A 12,055-nucleotide genomic window follows, 5' to 3' on the forward strand; every position below is an offset into this window, starting at 1 on the left:
AAATAAATTTCACACAGATTTTACTTGTGTCTGAAAAATGAGTGTGAGGAAGTAAATACTTATATAACCCCACCCCTTTTTTTTACTACTGTCCTAAATGAACAAAGAGCATATAGACTTCTAATTTCCTGTACAATATAAGCTATAATTGCACAGTACATGCATATTATACTTACAGTATGATCATTGACATGACATTTTGGACCATACAATTGTTTTCTGTTTGTGAATGAGAATCTAGACTGCTCTACTTCACCCCCGCTCCAGGAATGACTCATATACTGCGACCGGGGGAGGGGTAATTTATTCCCAAGATTGTTTGTCCTCTTATTTACTCAGGAGAACAAGCAACAGACAGGAGGGACTGAACCTCTATTCACAGCTGCTCTGACTGGGATATTGTTCTGGTCACATTAGCCTCATGGAGCCGTGGTGATTTACACGGCTGAGAAAGTGGCAGTGTCTCCAGACGTGAGTGAGCAGGGCGACGACCTTTAGCCAACATCTCAACCCTCGGATGCTCAGAATGTGGCATCTTTGTGGTGGATCTACCTGATTTTTACTTTTTTGTAATAATGTAAAATATTTTGCCAGCTGCTTTTAGGGTCACAATGAGACCTTTGTGAACTGCATCTAATTTTAAAGCATTTTAGCCTTTACAAACCAGGAAGTGCACTGTTAGCAGGCTAGTTGTTGTTAGCATTAGTGTGAAGTTGTATGGTCTTAAAAGGCGCATTATGTAAGCGCCTGTCTCCATGCTGATCTATAACAGCACCTGCAATCTAATAGGTGAAAAATGTAAGTTTCAAGAATAAAGCTGGGTACACCACCTAAAGAACAAATCATTTTTAAAAAAAGTCAACAAGAAAGTCCCCAAATAAAACATCCTTAAGTCTCATGTGCGCTGATGTATTGTCTTCTACTGCGGTTACCTGGAGATTTGTGATGCAACTGTAAAACCTCCCATACATCTCCAGGCAAGGAACAACTGTGGCTGTACTGTGACGTGCCACACAACCCAATATCTATCATTATATCTTTATTAATTTGACCTAGAACTAAAACAACCTGTGGAGCTATTAAACATGAAATACAGTTAACAAATACCATCATATTCTGATCTAGCCTATGAATTACTTCCATCTAGCTGCTATCATCTAGTACGTACACAATGCAATGGCAACAAATGTCAAAATGTTATTAATTTTATTAAAACATATCACAAATCATAAAACTGCATCCATAAACAACAGTATCCACGGACGTGTCTCTGTGAACAGAGGACACAATCTATATAAAAATACCTTTGTATAAATAAGGCAACAATCAGGTGATGAGACACACATTGGGGTCACTCTTGCCTTATGGCCTGTCCAGTGGCTGCGTTAAAGGCAAAGACAGAATACAAACATTGGCATGTGTCAGCAGAGATACTCTGAGCGTGAGCTGTCGCTCTTGTAGGTCATCTGAGAGTCTATACTGGACCTGGAGCACAGGAGCATGCGCTCCGAGTCATGGGTAGGCCTCCGGGCCCACAGCTCTGTAGGGTGAGAGTTCAAAGTCCTGTGCTTCATCGAGATGGTCTCAAACTTCACATAGCTCTCTTTCTCCAGCTCCTCTTCATCTATAGGAATTTGCGGTCCTTTGCAGTATAACGCTAAGATCTTATAGATCAACAGAGCAATAAGTGGCAGAATCAGAGCACAAGCGATGCCACTTACTATCATGAAGAGCTGGTTGAGCCCACTGTCGTCTGCACTGTCCAATGTGTAAAAGTCCACACAGGGGTCTTTGGCACTGGTGCTGCCTTTAACCACCAGGCAGACAGAGTACCTGGTCCCAGGGAGCAGCCCCTGGAGCAGCTCCTTCCCACTGCCCACGCTGGTCTCCAGAGTCTGTTTAGTGTCCTCCTCTCCATAAGGGGAGTACACCACAGTGAGAGGAGTGTCACCAGATAAACCATCTGCAGTCCACAGGAGCACAGCACTGTCCATGCCCTCCTCCACTATCTGTAAGTCTGTCACAGACTTTGAAGGATCCTTACTGCCCTTCTCATCTGCAGCCAGCCTCTTCCCGCTCCCTGCTTGTTTGATTTTGGCTGGTTTGAGCGAGCTTTTCTGGGCGGTGGTTGTTGTTTTGGGTCTGTCAGTGGTGGACAGCAGCAGGGTTGTGGGTGTGACTGAGAAGGGCTCAGCAGCAGCAGTGAAGGTGGTGCCCAGGCTGGGGGGCCTGGTGCCAGATGGAGGGAGGGTGGTGCTCAGGGTGCCAGCCACAGACACGAAGATGGTGGCCTCGGCATCTCCTGCCACATTCTTGGCCTTGCAGCTGTAGTTCCCAGCATCTTTGTTCATTATTCCAGTTAGGCTCATGATAGACCACCGCACGCCATCTCCAGGAGATTCTTCCACTGAAATTAAAATACAACGTTCCATTAGATTCACTCGTCTACTTGAAATAGACTCTGTTTGCCTGTTGCTTCAGTCCAAATGTTTCAGCACTTACATTTGCTGAAGTTACACAACCTTCTATCCACATGCTTAAAGGCTCTGTGTCAATTTTTTTTCATGTATTGTAGTAAAATTAGTCTTGCCCCACGACAGATATAGTGTATCAGCATCGTAAACTCTGAGAGTTGTGAAACGCGCTTATAAAGTCATTGCGGTTAATAATTAGGATGCTTAGAATATTTAATGTAACTTTGAACCACTGCAAATTGTTTAAAATAAAAAAATTGTTCCTCAAAAAAAGCTATTTTAATATAGTCTCACTACACAAGTATATGGCATGTTAATTTAAGGTTTCATCCATGGTCTGTATAAAGACTTGGATTAAGGGAGTGTGCCCATACCTTTCGCTCCAGTCAAATGAAGCTCACGAGGCTAGCAGTTATAGAGCGAATCTGGAGTTCCATATTAGGAAAAGGAATTTATTTATGGACAAAATAGCAAAATAAAAACAACTGAATCATGTGGAGTGAGTTAATACGAGATATTTATTGAAGGGCTTTTCTCTGACTTTTCCAAATCAACATACACACTGAAGGTTTCAGACGCTTATAAGCCATGTTTCAGTTGTTAGAAGTGTTCTTGCAGTCCATAATAGTTTACCTTTATGTTAAGTCATTTATCAGCGTTTTATGTAGAAGAACACGCTGCAATTTTAATGTTTTTTAAATTCTGATCTTCTTTTGTATGGCAATTTGTTTTTGTAGAAATATAAGCACTACAGCTGGCAGTAAAGATTGTGACTGGTTCTGATTCTTTGAGCAGTTTTTGCTTATTTTCCAAACAGATACCAAGTATAGTTTTTATCAATAGCAAAAATATATATTCTTCTTTGTTTTTGCTTGCTTGCTCACTTTTCTTACTATCTGTTCTGCTTTTTACTGTGTACTAAGTTTGTCTCTTATAACTGCAGTTTGTAGGTCGTATGTTCATCTAGTGGCCATGTGTCTGTTTAGAGTGAATAAATGGGTGTATAAAAAGCATTATAACAAACAAATGCATTTGTTTTATCGTGTTTTCTTTTCTTTTTATCAAATCCAGACAACTATCAACTGTATTCATGTTGACTGCAACTTTTGTTCTGTCTGTATTAGGGGTGTAATGATATCCAAGTCTCACGATACGATAATGTCACGGTATGAACCTCACGGTACAATATTTATTGCAATATCGTGGGAAAGCTCACGGTATGGTGGGGATGCTCACGATATTATAATATTATAAATAATAACAAGACACTTTATAAAATACTTTGACCAGTCATTTGATACAACATTTATTGTCATATTCTAGGGATGTAACAATATCCAAATCTCACAGTACAATATTATCACGATATGCATCTCACTGTATCATATTTATTGCTATATTTTGCTTTTAAAATACCTTGACAAGATTTTGGTGTGAATTATTACTGTCATAATCCCAGGAATTCAAGTAAAAAACATATTTCTTCATGTTGTCTGCGCTGAAATGAATCATGGGTGTGGTGGATACCTCTGCCACCACTCCATAGTGTCAGTATTATTTCATTTCATTTCAATTACGTTAATTTCATTATATTTTATTTAGACTTATATTCTAATTTGAGTGCACACATTTAATTAATATAAGTCTGATTTACTTACACTTGTTCTTTTTGTTTTTTTGAGCACCAGACGGAGGACCCTTGGGAGAGACCATCAGGACTCAACAAGGAGGGGGGAGCACTATTTAGTTTTATTAAGTTAGTTTGTTTAGTTTGCTTTAAGGTCACTTTATTATCACTTGTTATTTTTTGTATTATACTTATTTTCCTTTTTGTTACTTTGATTAAATTAGTAGTTTAGTTAATTCTTTTGTTTAATTCCTCCCTCTGGTGTTTAGCTTTAGTTGGTCCTAAAGTATTTAAACACCCCTGTTCCTTTGTCGGGTTGGGTTAGTTTTGTTCTGTTCAGTTTGATTTTGAGTTACCCCAGTTGGGCCCGGCTTTTTTGCTAATAATTTGCCTAATTTGAGCCTTTGTTAAATTATATCTTCTTTTGATTTTATTAAATGTAAACTTATTTTTATACCTTGTCTTTGCCTTTCTGCTTGGTCCACTACAATGGGTTATGCAGTTCCTAAGTTTATAAGCTGTTGCTACTATAAAACCATGGAGTTAAGCAAAGACACTTGTAATTCGATATATTGTGACAGCCCACGATATTATTGTGAGACTTTTGAGGATACAATATCACGATATTTTGGTTATTGTTACATCCCTAGTCTGTTTTCACTGTATCTTTGCACTGTCCTCTGCTGCTTGCTGCTCGGTTTGCTTATAGTACGTTTGTCCTGAGATTTGACAGTGTTGTACCTGTGTTATCAACAGCTGCTCCATCGGGCCTGACCCAGGACAGCGCCGGCGTGGGGAGCCCTGTAGCGTCACACCTCAGCAGCACGTTACTGCCCAGAGGGGAAGTGATCTTTGTGGCAGATGTCATCACTGAGGGCTTCACACAGTTCTCTAGCTCTGCTCTCTGGAACAACACTCCGGACAGATTATCCGGAGCCGTGCACGTCAAAAACAAATCCATCAGAACCACCGGGCTGTCGGCCATCTTGGACATCTCGATTAGTTTAGAGATTTTACAGTCACAGAACCATGGGTTGTCCTGGAGACCTGTGAACAAAACACAATGTAGGTTTATCACATGCAAGATTAATCAAAACTAAAACTAAATCACAGTTTGAGAAGACATAATCAGTAAATCACAAAGACTGCAGTACCATAATGACATCCACGAACAACAAAATCTCCTGTCTTATTCTGCACAAAAAAAACGGTTAAAGATTTGAGGTTTTTGTACTATTTTGTCAGCTCATATTTCTTTTTTTTTTCCTTTTTCTTTTTGTCAGTTCTCATGGGCAGATTTAAAATGTGGACATTGAAGACTCTTATCTCTCAAAATCACAATGCTTGTCACTGCAATTAGATATTTTTCCCCAAAAAGTTCAACCGTAACATCACATAAGATTTGGTTTGGTGATATTTATGCTCTTGTGTGATGTTTTTAGCATCCATACTTGCTGAAATGAGTATCAAGTTTCAGTACAACTTTTAGTATTGACAGCCCTTGTAGGATTTATTAGCCCCTCGTGAGAAAGCATTTTTAATTGTAATTTTTTTCCCCCCACAGTTCTGTAGCTGTGCTGATAATAGCCAGGCATGTGACTCATGTTTAAGCTCTTCTAAACAGATTAGATTGTCTTACACACCTAAGCCGCCCGTGGCCTATCTTCTGTTGGCAGCAACACTATTACACTTCACATTTACACTTTAATGACACAAGGATCTGTCACAACCAGAGATGACTTTTTTACTCATCTTGATCCATCTCAGTTTTCACATCAAATTAAGTCTTTTACGTAAAAAATACAAATCTATTCCGGTATCGATTTTCTGAACATGATACAAGACGTTTAATTAGTGCTGGGTAACAAAACGTGGCCCGTGAGGATCGGCTGTAGACCGCTCACCCCAATTAGACCGTTCAGATTTCATTAAAACTGTTAACGAAGCTTTAACAGTTGGTGAATGAACTTGTTGGTAACCTTTGCTCCCTCAGTTGCTCCTGTAGTCTGTGCCAGTTCTTTGATAAGCTACTTCGTCATTCTGGAGCTTATTGGCATGTTCCAGAGTTCCACGCACGCATCCCAAGAAAACACTGAGCTGTAGAATGTACTAGAAGAGAGGCGATCTTGATGACTATTGATGGGCGTATCACTTCGAAAATATCAGTATATTTAGGTGTTAAAGTGTCAATTCTCATTTGAAAAAAAATTTATACTTTAAATTTCTCCCTCTGTTATATTTAATCAGGTTTCAATCATTTTTTAAATCACTTTTTCAATAAATTTAACATGAGGTGGAGAAAAATAATATGACATGTCTATAAATCTATCATGCCATGGCTCTTCAAAAAGTTTCAGTGTCTATTAATACGAAACATATTGATTTGATATTGGTACTGGATCAATATTCTGGCTGTATCGGATCTAAACAAAAATCTCTGGCATCACTCTCTTCACTTTCACTTAGTTCAACTCTAGCTTGACAATTTTCCACAACTTTTCAGAAGTAAAAGTTTACTGCATTTATTTATCTAACCAAAAGTCCCACTGAGAGTTGGTGTGTCATTCGTGTGGGCTCTTGGGGACTGCAGAGTGGCCCTCTGTTCTTCTGTAAGTTTATTTAGTGTTAGAGAAAACTGAGCACAGTAAGCAACACAGACAATACAGAATATATCAACTCCACACAGAAAGACCCATAATTCAGGGACCTGATCACCGACAAATAAATAAATGCCATGTGTTGGACAAGAAAAATAGCCCAAGATTTAGTTGACTAGTTGACGATTTAACAAGAAATCCTCCAAATATAAATTTGTTATTAACTTCGAAATGTATATTACTTTTGTGAGTAATGTTACGTACAAATGAGCTCACAACTAATGCCAGCTTTTATTAAAACTTAAACTATAAAATAAACAACCAATTAAATATAGACTACCCTATAATTTGAATGTAGATTATTTTTAGTCTGCTGCGTTTTTTTAATTAACATTTATTTAATAATATTAATATTTATTATGACTCAAAATTAGCTTTAGTGTTAGCATTGAGACACAGACACCTACTTTTTTTTTTTACAAAACAAGTGTCCTCTGGTAAAGTATTCATTAATTTGCTGAAGTGTTTATCATGCTGTCAGTGACACCCACAGCTCACTGTCCACAGCCTGATCTGTATTTATACATTTTAGCACGACCCTAGAGATGCAATTGGACAGGAAGAGACTAGCCGGGTGTTGTGCACAGATCGTGTTGTCTGATACTTTAACCTCAAAACATGCAAGCCTTGTTTTAGCACTGTTCTGCTGGATTTACACAATATCTCCAGACTTGCCCAGCCCTAGATACAGGTTACTGACCATGTGGTTCTCTGTGTTTTTCTGAGCGTCCCACAGCTCTGGGAGTTGGTGTCTTACCCAGTACAATCTTCTGTGAGCTGTTGGACACTGGAGCCTTGTTGAACGGGGGCCATATATCCATGAGGTCAGAGGGCAGCGTGCTGAGCTTGTTGCTGGACAGGTCCAGGTAGGTGATGTTAACCAGGTACGGGACGGCCTCTGATGGGACAGTGGTCAGCCTGTTGTTGTGTAGGTCCAGCGTCCTCAGACTGGGCATCTCCTTCAGGGACTCCCAGGGAAAAACGGAGATCAGGTTTCCATCCAGCCGTAGCTCGTGCAGGACTTTGAGGTTGTAGAAGCTGCCCGTGTCCACGGAGCTGATGGAGTTGTAGGTGATCCAGAGGTAGCGCAGGTCCACCAGGTAGTAGAAAGCCTCGGTGGGGATTTTGCGTGCAGCTGTCTTCTCCACGCGCAGTTTGACGGTGTCCACGGGAACGTTCACAGGGATGTCCGACATGTCCGGGTCGTTACACAGCACAGATCTGAAATGGTAGAATCAATTATCATCCCAATTTTTACTATTATTTTTGGTATGTAAGTAAGATTATACTAAAAATCTTGCCTATATTTAAAAATTTTGATGAAGTTTTTAATTTTTCTTTCTGGTTGGACATGGGCAGCAGATATGACATACTACTGTCATATCTGCTGTTAACAACATCCAAAACTTGTAAATTGTCCCTAAATTTTGGATGGAATTTTCAATGTAGATGACATAGGTAGAGGTTAAGGCAGTGCAGTTAATTGAATTTTGATCACAGTTTCGATTTGTGTGTCAAACGATTTCAAAACTCGTATAACCGAGTTGAAACGAAAGCTTAACAAAGTTTATTTTGGGATATTTTTTATATATTTATAAGTATATTTATTTAATTTTTTAATATAGAGATTGTAGAACAGGTGGATATATAGCTTATTTTGGATACATTTATGTTTTTCTATGCCTTATTTCACATTTAAAGTATATTTTATTCATTTTATGTTTTATACATCGCAAAACTGCTCTAAGGTTCATATTTGTAGCCTATATTTATTTTCAATTTGAAAGTTTTGCGGAAATTATCAATAACAAAGTTTTGTTTTGTTTTGTTTAGATTTTTTTGAGAAAGAAATGCTGAATAAATGCATCGTGTAACTAAAAAATAATTGTTTGAATAGTCGTTATTTCAATATTGACCAAAATAATCGTGATAATGATTTTTTTCCATAATCAAGCAGCCCTAAAGTGTTAGAATCCAGTCCAATCCACTTTATTTATGAAGCACATTTCAGAAACAAAACTGTTTCCAAAGTGCTGCGCAATACAAATAAAACATATTCAGTAGAAATATAAAATAAAGCTGTATTTAACTCCACTAGTCCTCGTTTAGACAATAAAACTAGTAAAATCAAATAAGACCAAGAATACCAATAAATAACGGTTTAATTGAACTTATTACTGCTACTTTCTGTATTTTTGTTCTTCTGAACTTTTTTCCACAAACTGCCTCTTACCGCAGATACTTTCCCACCACACCTGGTTATAATGGAATCACATGCACCTTAATATTGTACAAAAAATGTTTATATACTGTAGATTTCTATGTGAGTGTTTTGGTGCTGCTTCTGGAGACGCCATCTTGTTACACAGGACACTCAGCAATTAGCAAAGATTAAGTGCTGAACACAAATAGGCCGTGGTCATGTGACTGGCTTTCATTAAGTCTGCACTGCACTACTTTTTAAATTCACCAATCTACACTTCTACTCACAATATCAAATTATCAATATATACTTCATGTTGATGTTCTAAATAAGTAGCTATTTACTTTAGATATTTATTTTTATGTGCAAGCTGAAAATCTGGTATTAGAGCATTTTCAGGATAAGTGAATTTGTAGTTTTCCAGGAAATGTGCACACCCAACTGTTGTTACTGACAATATACTGAAGTTACAACAATAAAGAGTTATTCTCAAACTAAATCACTTTTTTTTATTTTACCGATCACAAAACAAAGTTTAACTGTGTATTCAAGTATGGGGAGAAGAAACAGATTTTACCAATGTTATGATACTTGCTTCAGTGTTTCCTCATCTTTCATTGAACATGTTTGAGTATTCCTGCACATTCAGGCCGTCTCCCCCTCTTTAGCTCAAATGCTTTATCCCACTGCATGATATCATTAGGGGGTAATCCAGGAAGTAGCTCCTCTGTGTTTTTAAAAGTCCATTCAAATTCATAAGACCCACACATATACACATATTGATTTCACTTTCTACCTAATCATCTTTAAAGCCACAAGCTACTGTGTTAGTGTCATTTACTCGGCCTGCCTGTTTTGTACCGTTCCAAATCAGGACAGAATAGCTTTTGCTTGTTTGCCATATACATTATTTAAAGGTGTATTGTGTAACTTTTCAGATGGATGACATGCCATGTGCTTGTCTCCTTGGAGATTTTATAGTTTTGCCTAGAATAGTCCAGAGTATGGCAGTAGGTCAGATCTGTGGAGAGGTGATCTCATTCACTGTAAGAATGCACTTTTTCATTATATTTTTTAACAATAAATAAATAAAATAAAATTATTTATTTATTTATTTATTATATCCAAGACATATTGTAGAACATTCTAAGAAGAGCAGTGACATGGTGCTTGAACCTCTCACCAGAAAAGTTACGCAGTGCATACAATGGAAATAACTGTACCAATGCTAAGAGGTTTAGAGGACAAATATGTAATGTTGATATTTTTCTGTTTTGTTGCTTCTAGACTGACCTGCTCCCTGTTCCATCGGTGCGTCCGTGGAACACACAGGTGCACTGCGAGGGGCAGAAGGCACCAGCCACAGTGACGCAGCAGAGCAGCACAGGCAGATAGAGCGTCACTCGCATGGTGTCAACCGATGTCCACAACCAGCTCACAGCCACACTCCCAAAGTATGGACATTCGTCTGAGTTTGGTTTAAAATGCACTGAAACAAAGGCAGGAAAGTCAGTTTGGTGTCCTGGGTCCCATGGGTGCAGAGTGGCGCTGGACGTCCAGGTGAACTGTGAGACTGTGAGGGGGTGAGTGGGGATTAGGGGAGGATTTGTGGAGCGGCAGAGGAGGCAGCAGGAAGAGGAGACTAAGCACTTCACCAGTGCCTAGTCTGTGTCTTATGGGCCAGACCTGCCTTTGTTTTTAATCCTGTGGAGTAGGGCTAAAGGCTCCAGGGCTTTTCTTACAAGGCTTTTGGTGACATCTGCTGACCAGTCTACATTTCACATATCTCAAATACGATACCATTTGCCTTTCATCTCTAAATGCTGTTCTCCACAAATTAGGATATTGTATCAAACTTGTTCACATTAAGGTTAAAGCCTCATTCCCAGTCTCTCGCTATATTGTGAGGAGTGTGGACACATTCAACATTACATTACATTAAAATGAATCTATGCCAGTAGTACCGTATTTTCCGGGCTATTGGGCACGCTCTTAAGCCTCCAACCCCATCAAAAAACGACTGTGCGCCCCGCAATCCTGAGCGCCCTATACACTCGGGTGTCCCAGCACGACTTCAGTAAACTACAAAGCCGCACCACCCTCAGCGCACGCAAACACACACGGAGCAGACTGCGACCGCACAGCGACAAACACTTGCAGTCACTCTCATCACTCCACACCGACGAGGAATGGAACGGAGAAACGAACCGAAAAAGCGAGTGTAATGTGCCACTTCTATCCACAACTGAACAACGGAGTCACTGCGAACACGCCAACAACCCAGCGGTCCCAGACAGCACCCTCCCTACACGCCACAACTGAACAAAGCCCAGAGTCACCGTGAACGCGCCAAACAAAGTCCCACTGACCTATCGAACTGTTTTGTTTCATTTAAAGTCCGGTGCAGTTTATTCGTGAAAAAAGTTCGAAAATAGACCATTCTATGACAGTTGACAGTGCGCCTTATAATCCAGAGCGCCTAATAGTGCAGAAAATACGGTACTCAGACATCCAGTCCAGATGGATGTTTTTGACGTAATTATACATTTTATTTCATTGCTTATTTTAAAAGATCTCTAAAGGTAAGAATTGTACTTATTGGAAAATTGGTACTTACATACTGTGCTGATTTGTATCACTTTGTTTGTCTTTTCTGCTTTCCTTGTCTGTAGTTTGAAAGCCCAAAGACTTTCACGCATCCTGCAGAAACAAGACGTGTGCTGTACAGGATTTTGTAAGTATCTTCTAAATCACAAACGACACAACACATTTCGTAACAAGTACACAAGTGAATTTTATTTCGCAAGCAAATTTGATCAGACAGGTCAAATAAGCCACTTGAAGCTTTTGGCACATAAATGTACAAAAACAAAACAGATCAGATTGAAAGCCCGCTACTATAGTGTTCAAAGTGAAGTACAAAAGACTGAGGAGAACGCTGAGAGCATTTTTTTTCCTTTTCTGTCGTAACAGTGTCAGCAATCCTGGTACGGGTTTAAGACATCCATGAGAGCCGATAACAAAGCAAACTGACTAGCCTACGAGCTCTAAAAGCAGATAGCATTAGCATATTTGTAGCATCGGTGGGAGCGGC

The 12,055-nt window shown here is 39.2% G+C and overlaps 1 protein-coding gene across 1 annotated transcript; it reads right to left on the bottom strand.

Annotated features, from left to right (window-relative positions):
• Positions 1-1,421: 1,421 nt before the first annotated feature.
• On the bottom strand, positions 1,422-10,370 carry lrit3a (info leucine-rich repeat, immunoglobulin-like and transmembrane domains 3a). The gene is made up of 4 exons (XM_020917579.2): positions 10,255-10,370; positions 7,516-7,979; positions 4,843-5,148; positions 1,422-2,407 (listed from the first exon to the last, which is right to left on the bottom strand). Exons 1-4 carry the CDS (start codon positions 10,368-10,370, stop codon positions 1,422-1,424), a joined length of 1,872 nt encoding a protein of 623 aa, XP_020773238.1.
• Between the last annotated feature and the right edge of the window lie 1,685 nt (positions 10,371-12,055).

This window comes from Boleophthalmus pectinirostris, unplaced genomic scaffold (genome assembly GCF_026225935.1).
Source record: "Boleophthalmus pectinirostris isolate CB_2022bp ecotype Guang Dong unplaced genomic scaffold, ASM2622593v1 HiC_scaffold_23, whole genome shotgun sequence".
NCBI lineage: Eukaryota > Metazoa > Chordata > Actinopteri > Gobiiformes > Gobiidae > Boleophthalmus > Boleophthalmus pectinirostris.